General features: G+C 39.8%; 1 protein-coding gene across 1 annotated transcript; it reads right to left on the bottom strand.

Annotated features, from left to right (window-relative positions):
• Positions 1-742: 742 nt before the first annotated feature.
• On the bottom strand, positions 743-11,800 carry LOC145765139 (general transcription factor II-I repeat domain-containing protein 2B-like). Its single transcript, XM_082576907.1, has 3 exons — positions 10,571-11,800; positions 10,206-10,349; positions 743-985 (listed from the first exon to the last, which is right to left on the bottom strand). The coding sequence occupies exons 1-3, from the start codon at positions 11,798-11,800 to the stop codon at positions 743-745; spliced, it is 1,617 nt and encodes a 538-aa protein (XP_082433033.1).
• Positions 11,801-13,040: the final 1,240 nt, after the last annotated feature.

Here is a 13,040-nt window from a genome sequence, read left to right as displayed (position 1 = left end):
CTGGGCGTCCTCGAACGAAACGATTTCCTCCTCAACAGTTATCTCATTCTTCTTCGTCGTATGAGCTGTTCTTCGGGACTATATGTTTGGGCATGATGTCATCAGCCACTCTACAGTCTCGTCATCCAGGGTCTTCAGTCCAAGCGTTCCATGTGGTGGTTGATGGATTGGGCAGTCATGGACGACATGATCTACTGTCTGGTCTGTGGCGCCACACTCGCATCCCGGTGAGGGAGCCAGGCCCCATCTGCACATGTCTGAACGAAAGCGACCGACGCCGGTTCGTAGGCGGTTAAGCCGGACCCACGCAAGTCTTGTGAGGGACATTCCCGGAGGGTGGGGATCGACATCGGGTAGGAAATCATGGAGTCGGGAGGTGTTGTTTTGCCACTCCATGTTCCATGTGTAGTTCGTCCAGTGTGCCGCACTTATTCCAAGATCTTCAACGTTGTTCAGAAGCTGTTGTGCGGCGGGCACAAATGGGCGTCTTGATTTCAGTCGCTGCTGTCCTCCAGGTAGGCGCTGGAGTGCACTGTGGAGGGGGTGGTCGGGGTCCAGTGCGCGACGAGCAAGGGAAATCATGGCTCCTTTACGGCGAAGCTCAGCAGGTTGGATGCCTGCAAGGATGGGAAGGCAGTCCGTTGGAGTGGGACGCAGGCATCCAGTCACAGTGCGTAGTGCGTCATTGATGGCGGTGTCAATGTGGCGGGTGTGAGAGCTGCGGCACCTATGGTGTGAGAGCTCACGGCTGCGGTGTGAGAGCTGCGGCAGTTATCTCATCATCTTTGCTTTCAACCGGCTCCTCGCTGCGCAACATCTCCTTCGCAATCTCATCCAGTGTAAAAGATCCACCAGTCTCGAGGCGCTCATCAGCTTCAAGAAAGTCAGACAGCTCGATCTCTTTGTTCTGGTGCATCTTTTCCTCGGCAGGCAGCGCTTCCCAGATCTCGAGCAGAATAACATCATCCGGCTCAGATTGGATTTCCTCGTACAATTATAATCGTACAACACAACGTGGCATTACATGGTCACGTCAAAAGGCTGTTTTTACAAACTCTCGCTACTATGCCACCCTCGCTACTATGCCACCCTCGCTACTATGCCATTCTCTCGGTCCCAAAGGGTGGCATAGTATCGAAGTTTGACTGTAGTCTTCACGCTCAGCAGTAGTCTGCTGCTATCAGGGTCAATCATTCACAATCCATCTGGTCACTGCGGTAAACCATAATATGTTCGTGGGAAAGTTGAAACATAAAATTCCCGCGATAACATCGAAAAAATACTCTTCTGAAAACGTCTTTCAAGAATTGTATTTCAGCAAAAAATCGCCACTGGCTGTCAAAAGGGGAGCACAACGCGATACGCCACTAAAACTTGTCACCACAATACAAATTACTAGGATAAAAGACGGAATTTTCGTCTAGTTGGGAAGCACAAGCAAAACAGTTTTAATATTTGACGAACCTTCCAACGACGATTCTAAAATCACGAAACTGATTTGAGATATTTCAAATGTACGTAACCAGCTTCTGTGACGTAACAGTGATAAACATTGTTATGCAATTCCCAACAGGTGTTGAAACGGTTTGTGCAATGTTCTACTGGTGTTACGAAGTATGTTGCAATCTCTGCTCATTTTTTGAAATATTCCATGACGTAAGTTATGTGACGTTTCATTTGGGCAACGATTGTCCGTAACACTATCAAATATTTATCATCTCCAAATAAAAACAAAAAAACACAAAACCCTGCAAGGACAATCGAGCCACCGGAACAGCTGACCTAATTTCATAAATAGTATCCGACAATTAACAAGTCATTCGGAAATTTTTTTGTACAAATGTTTAATTTTTTTGTGATATCGGTGAAGTGCTGGACCATAAATAAAGTTAAGTCAGTTTATTTTGTTTCGATAGCGCCATATATCAACAAACAAGCAGAGTGAATGTAGCAAAACAATGTATTGTAAACTGTTGGTTAGATCATTTGTTCTCAATCTTTTTACAGTCGGGGACCGGCAAAATTTTTTAAAAATGTTGACGGACCGGCAACCAAAGATCGTAATGAATAGAATGAATATTTGTAAAGTTTTGTTAACCAAAGTTGTCGTTGCGCACCATAATGCAAGGTTTTAGCATATGATTTGTATTCAAGAAGAAAATTTGAATCAAACGGCAATCAACTCAAACAGAAAAATGTCAATCCATTTGCAAACAAAATCAATGTCAGTGGGAAATTTGCTACTGTTACGCTGCCAGTAGCCTACGCGAGGAAAACGAGATATTAAAGAAGTTTCAAAAACACATAGCTCTGTTTCGGCATCCAGGTGATTTCTTTGCTTTGTGTCTTTACTATTTTAAAGCTAGAGATGAAAAAGAATTGTCGTTTCTAAATAGCTACCGTATTTGAAAGTTTGAAACAATTAACATCAAATCGATTGTTTTGAAAGTTAGGCATGAAATCGTTTGCAAGAGATATCCAGAAGTGTGACAATGATGTTTTTCGAATCTGGACTACAAAGTAGAAGCACAACATATTGTAATTCAATCAGACTTTCTTTTTCATGAAGATAGATTAAGGTAGCATGTGTTGACATCATCGATGCATGGATTGTTTATTCAAAAGTTTTCATGTCGAAGATCTGCATGTTACGCAAAATGATCGTCAAATTGTCAGCCAACTCTTTCAAGTGTTGACTTACAATGCTCAGCACTTCTTTTTACTTTTTTTCACCACTCCATTTCACAAGCATTTTCCAAAGCAAATCGGCTTGTCTTCATTCCATTCCGAAGCGCTATTTTCCGCATGGTCTTTGAAAAACAAGATCTTTGCTTTCTCAAACTCCGGTTCTGGCAAATTTCCATTGCAGGCCTGACTTTATCCCGGAGCTTCAACTTTATCTAATTCCAAATTTTCGTCTCCATGGACTTTGAAATTTTTCAAAATCAAAGACAAAATTCCCCATTTGGGATCTACTTCTGTGTTTCAAAACTTTTTGAAAACTACACGCAATTTGTCACAAAAACATTATCAACGACACAGAATTAGATCATCAAAAAGTTCACCTTTATTATCAAACAATTTTGCGTGGAGATATGTCAGTTTTACAGCTGTGCATGTTTCCCAGTGCGATCACAATTTTACAATATGCTAATGACTCCACATTAAATTAAGCTTTGCAGAAAGTAAGATTTTCTGCAGACCGACAAAAAAATTACGCGGACCGGCACCGGCGGTTAAGAACCACTGGGTTAGATTATAGCGCAACCAAGGTGGTAGCAAAACACCATAAGCAGTCATCTAGTTAGCCACCACCCCATATTAGTAAATCTAACTACACATTCATAATACACATGTATTCAAAGCATTTTGCATTATATTTCCTAGAATGTCCGAATTTCAAGATAAAAATTTTCCGAATTCCTCTAACATTACGTAACATTTTTTGTAACGTTTTTGTTTTTGTAAATTTTTAAATTAGTAATAATTAAATTAGTAAAGTTTTTGTGAATTAGTAATGTTTTTGTAAATTTTTTGTAATTGTTTGTTACGTAACATTACGTATATGGCAACTTTGTTATTGATGGTAAATTATGAGAAAATTTCGGCAACTCTGTTTCGCTGACAAAAACCGCAACACATGTTTTTAGTTGTTGGGTCAAGGTCAGGGTTGCCAGATTGGCCTTTTTACGGCCAAATGTCAGAAATTTGGCCTTTTTGAAAAGTGTTTGGCTGGACAATTTTTGTTTGGCCGCTTGGCCTTTTTTTGGCCTTTTTTAGTTTCTCGATTGGCATTTGTTTGGCTTTTTTTTCTTTTGGTTTTCATAGTTCTTTTGGTTATCCCTAGCAACAGTGAAAAGTTTTGGTGTAGCGTTTTACATCATGCCCATTTCAAAGACCTTGCTAGCTATGCTTTATTATGTCTCTGCATCCCTGTCAGTAATGCAGTAGAAGAGAGGATTTTTCATCACTTACTGCAGTGAAAAAAAACACGAAACAAAATGCAGACTGAGCTTTTGGAAACGATTTTGCGAATACAAATGGACATGCTGCTGAATGGAAAATGTTGCACAAACTTTGATGCCAGTGCCATAGTGATAAGGCGTTTCACATCTGATATTGTTTATGGTGAAACTAGCAGTAACGAAATGGCAGAGGCGCTAGCATTCCTAGAATAGTAAGGAGTGTTCATTGTGGAAGGATGTTGGACATAAATGCAATTGATTTCTCTGATTTTGCAGTGTTGGGTGTTTAATGTAGCCTACAAGTAATTGTATTGGGTATAAATATTGTATACTATTTCATATTGCATTAAGTGATATGCCAATATTAACTCCTTCTCACTAGTCACCAGGGTCTCACTGGTGGACGTTAATGGCTTTTTAGTCTACAGGATGATGCTTAGCCTAATGTTGTATGCATATTTCAGTTGTATTGTAATTGTTTCCATACCTATCTGTTTGTATTTTATGGATTGCATTTTTTCAGGAATTTTACTAAGCGATTCTTCTTTAACAGATAACATGTAAAACAATAGAACCTGGGTAAATATTATATAATTTGTTGTTGAAAGTAAGTGCAAAAACACCACTGATTTCAACAAAGAGAATAAAACCTCAGGTTTGGCCTTTTTTTCTATAATTTGGCCTTTTTTGGGGATGCATTTGGCCTTTTTTGTTTTATCAATCTGGCAACCCTGGTCAAGGTTGCTGCTTGTTTTTAACTGGTGTCACTCTTTGAAAATATTCAATGAAGTAGAAAAAGAGAAGTTTTCACCTGTATTCACAACGTTTCAACAGCATCATGTTGCAATGGGGCCTCGCCGACTCACCATCTTGTGCATGTGGCTCAGACTGTACACCACATTATCTGATACGGTACTATTGTCATGTATATATACACCCCAGGACATACCGATAATGATTTATGTTTTTAAACTAATATGGGTCCTGCTACTTAAACATTTTAAGCCATAGATCTATCTGAGCAACAATGATAAATTCTAAATTCCAGAATAACATTTTGTCACTTCGGGTAGATAGGCTACTCTTTCTTGACCTATTTTTTCACAACAAAACTTAACACATCAAAAATACCATACAACAACACACTGAATAATAACATAAGAGTTCACAAATGGTTATCTAAGGGTTGGAATCGGGTGATTGGACAGCGAAATAACTTTCAAGTTATTTTGACAAGCAAAATACCTTAACTTTCAAAATAAATTTGAAGTTTCAAAAGTTTACTTGATGACCTTGTACGGATGCAACCTAATTCGTACCATTTTTCTGCCGTTTCCGCTAACCCTAACCCTCGAGTTTGTTTCAAATTGTTTGGGGAAACTCCGATCAGCGACTTCGGCGTTGTGTTATTAAACTGCGATCAGCGACTACGGCTTTTTTTAATTTTTTCTCTCGATCTTTTCAGGGTATGAACTGACTGTACGAATGGTTCAAGGTACGAACTAAGTTGCACCGCTGGGAAAGTTTCTTGCAGAGCTTAATCCTGGCAGTTTCGCATATACTTGTAGAGGCTTTGAATCACTGACGCAGGCCCGGTCACCGAGATTGACAGAGTGAAGTTTCCGATTGTTGAAGTCTTGTTGCCGGGGAACTATTCCATCCATTAGATGCCGCTGAATGGAGAGCAGTCCTTAACGTGCGTTGCTCAAGCGCACACCCCCAGAGTCGAACCAGCGCCGCTTGATCTTGAAGCTTCTTTGTTCCAGAAGTGATGCACTAACCAATTGAGCTATCGGGCTATCGTACCTATCGGATGCAACCTAGTTCGTACCATGAACAGTTCGGACCGTCAGTTCGTACCTTGAAAAGATCGAGAATAAAAATTAAAAAAAGTCGAAGTCGCTGATCGCAGTTTTCGCAATCATTTTAAAATTTTCTTCCTGAAAAGATCGAAAGTAAAAATAGCTCAAAACCGAAGTCCCCTGATTGCAGTTTTTCGCAAACATTTTTCCGCAGTTTTCGCTAACTCTATCCATAGAGTAATCTATGCTCTAACCCAGGGCTTCTCAAACTATGGGTCACGACCCCAAATGGGGTCGCGTAATGAAATTTTGGGGTTGCAATGAAATAGTTTAATTCTGAGTTTTTTTTTTCGGTCATTGACCGATTTTTTAGCAAAATGTCCGAAAAAAATATAGTCAATTCGGTCAAAATGTCAGAAAAAATATGTACACGCTCAAATCGATTTCAGTGATTGCAAAGAAGCTTCTTGCGCCACTGTACGATTTTTTGTCAATCGGAAATACAAGACGTAGACTTAGTGTTTAAACGTTGATCCAATGTCTTGTTATATGTGATAACGCAAATACAGAAGTCATTCTTCGAAATTAGCGTGGGCAATCGGCACTTGCCGACGCAGATGCGTGAATGGCGCATTAGCGTTGGCAATGAAAATGCTGAGGCCACAGGAGCGCTTGTAAGGACCAAAAGATTACAAAAAAAAATAATTTTCTTGGACTACACCAGACTCTTACTATTGCTGAACTCTTACTATGTTTTATTTGGGTTACTTCCTACTTAGCCGGCGCTTAGACACGTGCCCAGCTTGGAGAAGTTGAATCTTTTATAAAAATATCACCCTATTTGCATTGATTCAACGATAGTAGACGTCAAATTAGTCTAAGCATCTACTCCTTATCGCGTCTCGCGACTTTGTGTTGCTCGCAGTATCCCAATTGTGCCGAAATTATGTTAGTGTAAACGTAAATCGAGGCAATCTTTTCGCGGGGAGCTATTAATTTGTTACCAGTACCTGGTTGAGCAATTAACGTTATTTTATGATAATTCAACGTCACTAGATGTCGAATTAATGTAAAACAAACGTAAATTTCTTATTGGGTACTGTTGCTATGCAATATAACCCGCCGGGAAAATCAAATCGATTTGTGTTGCCTCGAACATTGAATCAACCCAAAATTAACTTACTTTTCCCCCGTGAGTTATATAACATTAATTACTGTAAGTTCAGCGTGCGTATCGCGTTGCTCGCTTTATCGCTAGTTTTAGTATTATTACATCACAAGAAATCAAACAGTGCGGTCGTGATAGACTACGTACTCTAGTATATTTTTCGCTTCTCGCTTTACATGTTTTGGTACAATTTTTTCATAATAAACGTTCACATGCAATTGCCGAGGCAATTTCAACTTTTGCCGTTTGGCCTCGACAATGTTTTTGCAAAAGTAAAAATATGCTAATTTCGAAGACTGGAAGTAACGTTTGTCTGTTCTAACTTTTCTCAGATAAAACACGACAACGTTTCTCAGCGAAACTTAATGTTGTAGCTAGTCAGGAAGTGCAAATTTTCGTTTGTATCAGCTACTTCAAAGGAAATATTTTCATCAGAAAAAATGACCAAAATAAATAAAAAATGACCGAATTTTTTCAAGTCATTTCGGACAAATGACCGAAAAGTCTCAGCGAAAAAAAAAATCCAGGGTATGATGCTTAGTGATCATAAACATTGGAATCCTGACATTGTTGACCATTAATTTATGTTCAAAATGATGCTTTCACCTCTTCTCACCCATGAAAACGGAATGGCCCGATTCGGTGAGTCCGATTCGGTGAGAGCCTTTTTCGGTGAGAGCCCTATTCGGTGAGTTTTTTTTTTTTAAATTATTGCGCGCCGTAGCCTAATTATCATTGCCGTTATAGGGTTAGGGGATAGAGGTTAGGGGTTGGGGGGTTTTGGGGGTTGGGGGTTTTTGGGGTTTGGGGGGGTTGGGTGTTTGGGGGTTGGGGGGTTTTGGGGGTTTGGGGTTAGGGGTTTTAATTAGGCTACGGTACCCGATAATTTTCAAACAAAAATTAACCCCTATCCCCTAACCCTATAACGGCAATGATAATTAGGCTACGGCGCGCAATAATTAAAAAAAAAAACTCACCGAATAGGGCTCTCACCGAAAAAGGCTCTCACCGAATCGGACTCACCGAATCGGACTCACCGAATAGTAGCAGACCCCATGAAAAAGTACCCACCTGCAATCAATAAGCTATTATGTAGAGATAAAATTGTAGGAAAATGATCTATCCGTTTTCAAAAAATAAATTGTTTTCAGTTTGCACTATAATTCTGCATTATGTAAAATGCTTAGCTCAAATCTATATTCCAATTGTGCAGTTGTTGGTACACCACACTCACCAAGCAGTGAACAATGCTTAGGGTCCTGTAGATGGGTCCATTTAGGAGTATATTTTTAGGTAGATTTCCAATTTGGCAAAATTTTCTATTCACCTGATTTTGTATTGTTTTTAAGATATTTATGATTTTTGGTTTGTCATACTTAATTCAATGTTACAGGCTACAGCACAAATAAAAGGGAATGCATGATCCATCTTTGTGACTCACTCTTGTTACCTCATCTAAAACAGTTTATCCCGAATCTGCACAAGGTAATCTATTTTAGCGATGGTGCAGCTTCACAATATAAAAATTATAAAAACTTCACCAACCTGTGCTATCACAAACATGACTTTGGTATTTCTGCTGAATGGCACTTTTTTGCCACTTAGCATGGGAAAAGCCTATGTGACCGGAATTGGAGGCACTGTCAAGCGTCTTACAGCACGTGCAAGTCTTCAGGCCCCCAATGCAAACCATTATTTTGACACCATTGCAGATGTTTGAATGGGCAACAACAAACATCAAAAACATTCAGTTCTTCTTCATTAGTGCAAGACAATGTTAAAAAAATAAAGAAGAGTATCGTCATCGTGTGAGCCTCTGGGGCCGAGGGTCTATCCTTTTACCACCCCAGATTCACGATGTTCCCAGACTACACTGGAAGGCTACTAGAGAGCAGCCAGTCTTTGGTTTCATCATCCATGACACGCAGACCTTCCACTCCGTTAGGTGGCTTGAAGATGGAGCAGTCATTGATGATGTGGTCTGCAGTCTGTTCCTCGGCACCACATTCACAGGAGGAGAAAGAGGCCATTCCCCATTGGTGCATGGTTGAGAAGAGTATGAATTGGAGAGACGTTATGCCTCGACTAAAACTATTAGGGGAACACGTTCACACCATTGCTTTATTCCAATTTTCATCAATAGTACGAATGAAAAGAATGTCACAAGATTCAATATTCACTGACATCAGTGCAGAACAAATCTGTGATGCAAAACATTTGGATGAAGAGCGCTTGCTTTCAGATCAATCAAAAATCTCAACTCTGTTCCAACCAGGAGTATACATTGCCTGTATCCAGGCCTCGAAATTCCGGCGGTCATGGCGGACATGACCTCCGGAATGACCTCGAATGTCTGCCGAAGCCGAATCATTAGTCGGTCATAAATGACCGCCGCAAAATTCTTGACCAAAATAGAGCTAATGCAGCAAAAATATATTTTAAATTTGAATTGTTACAATTGTTTGTTTAACGCAAACAAATACGGAGCTGAAACAATAATAGTACAGGCAATTGCTTTAAAGATCACATTAAAGTGGCCTGGTTAACGAGCTGATGGCAAAAGTAGCCATTTTTACGTCATTTCAACGCCTTGCAATGTTGCCTTGAAATAAAGTTGTCTGAACTTTTCGGCAGGATATGTATTCTAATTTTAACAATGAGGATTATTGCGTTACATTGATCGTTTGTTAAAAAGAAACGTCACAGAGAAGCAAGTCTCAGCTGGATTCAGCACGTGCTTAGGCGAATGTGGCGACCTTATTCACGCTGATACTGATAGAAATAGAATTTCTGCACATTTGGGAGAGTGTATGCTTAGAGCAGGGGTCGGCAACCTTTCTTCAGTCGCGGGCCAAAACAAAACTGCGCAGATGTCAACGGGCCGTACAAGTTTTCCATTTGCACTTCCGTTTTCTTTACTTTTCATAATATTGTTAAAATTGGCGTTCTTATCAGAGTATCTCCATATTTAGCTACTATAGGCTTGTATAGATTAATATAAAGAAAAATAGTACCAATTGGTAACGAAAAACACCAAGTACTTTATTTATTGACAGCACAACATTAATGTGATATTTGATGTTGTTTCCTGCTAGAAAGTTTCTGAAGGTCAGGTGATAGGTTGGATGAGGCAAGAATCATAACATCTTGCAAGTGGTCATCAGTAAGTTGTGTCCTCAACTTGCTCTTGGCGAGTTTCATTGACGAAAAGAGTTGTTCGCACGTGTAAGTGCTACCAAATATTGATGCCATCTTTTTGGCATGATTAACCAAGGTGGGATATCGCTTGTATTCGAGATATTTATTGTAAAAGTCAAGCAGTGATACACCTTCAGCGTGAAATTTTGATTTTAACTCGTTATTGCACTGCAGCTCAACTAGTTCCATTTGATACTTCTCTTGTACTGCATCCACCTGTACATCAAATGGAGTACTGAACAACTTAATATCATTCTCGAGAGAACGAATATCACCAAAGCGAGACGAAAATTCAGTTTTTAAATGTCGTATCACAGAAGCAAATAAATTATTGCTTGTAACTTAGGTTTATTCTCTCGCAGTGTAGCAAAGTGAGCATAATTTGTAGTTTGCAGCTGACTTTCCCAGAGTTGTAGTTTTGTTTCGAATGCACGTACATAACTCCACATCTCGTGTATCAATTGGTGCTTTCCCTGAAGCTGCAAGTTCAACTTGTTCAAATGCGATGTTAAGTCGACGAGAAATGCCAAAATGGAGACCCATTGGGGATCGCGAAATTCTGCCGCTTTCTTGTTTTTATTTTCAAGAAAGGTTGCTATTTCTTCTCTCAGCGCGTACACTCTTTGTAGCATATCGCCTCGACTGAGCCAGCGGACATCGCAGAAATAGAGCAAGTCACCATACTGATTCTCTGCTTCTAAAAGTAATTGGCGAAATTGACGATGGTTCAACCCTCGAGACAAAATAAAATTTACAGCCTTCACCACTACGTCCATGACGTTCTTTAAGCTTAGTACCTTTGCACACAATGCTTCCTGATGAATGAGACAGTGTAATGTTACAATGTTGTTATTAATTCCTTGGTCTTCCATGTGTTTTTGAAGCAAAGCCACAACACCTTTATTTTTTCCCACCATTGAAGGGGCTCCATCCGTTGTTATTGACACCAGTTTTGCGAGATTCAGATTCGTGACTTCAAGGCATTGAAGTAATGTCTTCAAAATATCGGCTCCTGTAGTAGTACCTTTGATAGGTAACAGTTGAACAAAGTCCTCAACAACGTGAAAATGTTTGGTTACTCCACGCACAAATACTGCCAGCTGAGCTGTATCTGTCGTATCTGTGCTCTCATCTATCGCTATTGAGAAGAACTGTAGATCTTCAAAGCAAACTTTTTGGCTAGACCTCACGTTCTCAGACATCTCTTCTATTCGTCTGGTTGTGGTTCTTCCTGAAAGACTGACATCTGAAAATAGTTTTTTCTTTTCCGGACATACGGTTTCAACAACAGCCATCATACATTTTTTCACAAATTCGCCATCAGTAAACGGTCTCTTGTCTTCTGCTATTAATTTTGCTACCTTGTAGCTAGCAAGAGTATTCTTTTCTGATTCAATATTTTGTTTTTGGAATACAGAACTCTGCTGTTTTAAGCTCTTTTTTAGTCGCTCAAGTTCGTCTTTCCTCAATTGACCTGTGAACTTGGAATAATTGGCATGCTTTGAGTTATAATGGCGCTTTATGTTGAATTCCTTGTGTACAGCAACTGAAACGTGGCAAATCAAACACGTGGGTCTACCAAAATGGTTAGCGAAAAAGTACTTGTTCTCCCATGCTTCATTAAAACCTCGGCACTCGGCATCAACTTTTCTACGTTTTGCCAACATTGTAAGATTGCTAAAAATTTGGTTAAATATACGGTTAATTGACTATTACTAACGCAACTCATGTAGCCTGCAACTAGCATGCAGTAAATAGGCTAATATAACCGGACTTCAAGGTGAAACTGCCAAGTACCTTGATGCTACCTTCTGCAAGCTTAAGCTAAATTTTGCCCCAAACCTAGTTTACTATAACAAAGCGACCCGTGATCGATAGGTTGCGGGTACAAAGGCGCTTTGTGATAATTTCCTATGCTTGGTGGATTCTAACAAGCAGCAAATTCTTCAAAGACAAGAATCACTTGTTGAAAAAAACGGAAAAATGGAACTGGGAGTAAATTATAACTCTAAAAAATAAAGTAATTTAAAAGTCTGGACCGGCTGTCACTAAAAAGGCCAATTCCTGCTTCCTAAGCTACACATATTTCTAAATTATCAACCTTCAAACAAACTAATTCTTAAAACTTCAAATCTATCAAACTATCTGTCAGGCCTGCAACGTCGCTCTCTCTAAAATGCAGTTCGCAGAGAAAGAATATCAAGGAAATTCAAAATGGCGACAATGCCCTAACTAAGCATTGTTGCGGCATAAGTACACAGGCTACGTGATTACAAGTGAGCGTTACGGATAAATATGGAAAAGTAAAAATTGCGAAAGTTTTACATAACATTTAGTAATGTTAATTCTGTTATGTAAAACCAAATGGCAGCATAAAATAATGGGGTGTTCGTTTTGGCCCGCCAACTACAATTTGCAAAAATGCTGCGGGCCGGATAATTTTGCTTGGCGGGCCGGATCCGGCCCGCGGGCCGTAGGTTGCCGACCCCTGGCTTAGAGTATGCCACCACGCCAGAGTGTAAGCTTAGAGCTTAGAGTAGTTGCTTTAACACTATTGAGGGCTAACACTATTGAGTCACTAATGCGCATTTGTCTGGACAGTCCTGACATGGAGATTTACGACCCCGCGCCGACAGTAATCGCTTGGCACAACGATTCTATAACGCGAAAACCACGGAATAAGTGATCGTAGTTGCTTTTGTAATAAGGAAATTTGGATTGTTGTTTTCAATTGTGTTTATTGCGTTATTACACAACTGTCATTAACGCACTGATTTATTTGCAAGCAATCTGCTTCAGTATACTTCAGGGTCGGTTAATTAAGCCATTAACCATTGCAGAGTTATTCTGTTGTAGAAGATCTTCTTCTACAAACACGACTACACAATACTGTAGTGTGATTTTGTA

The sequence above is a fragment of the Aplidium turbinatum genome, chromosome 1, assembly GCF_918807975.1.
Source record: "Aplidium turbinatum chromosome 1, kaAplTurb1.1, whole genome shotgun sequence".
NCBI lineage: Eukaryota > Metazoa > Chordata > Ascidiacea > Aplousobranchia > Polyclinidae > Aplidium > Aplidium turbinatum.
The sequence above is the reverse complement of the archived record's forward strand: the minus strand, read 5'-3'. Positions and strand labels throughout refer to the sequence as shown.

Excerpts from the sequence above, each read along its gene's own strand:
- LOC145765139 (XM_082576907.1), bottom strand. The coding sequence starts at position 11,800 with ATGTTGGCAAAACGTAGAAAAGTTGATGCCGAGTGCCGAGGTTTTAAT. Across the intron at positions 10,350-10,570 it reads TACACGAGATGTGGAGTTAT|GTGGATGCAGTACAAGAGAA; the intron begins GTACGTGCATTC and ends TTTGATGTACAG. Across the intron at positions 986-10,205 it reads ACAAGCGATATCCCACCTTG|GAAATCCAATCTGAGCCGGA; the intron begins GTTAATCATGCC and ends TAATTGTACGAG.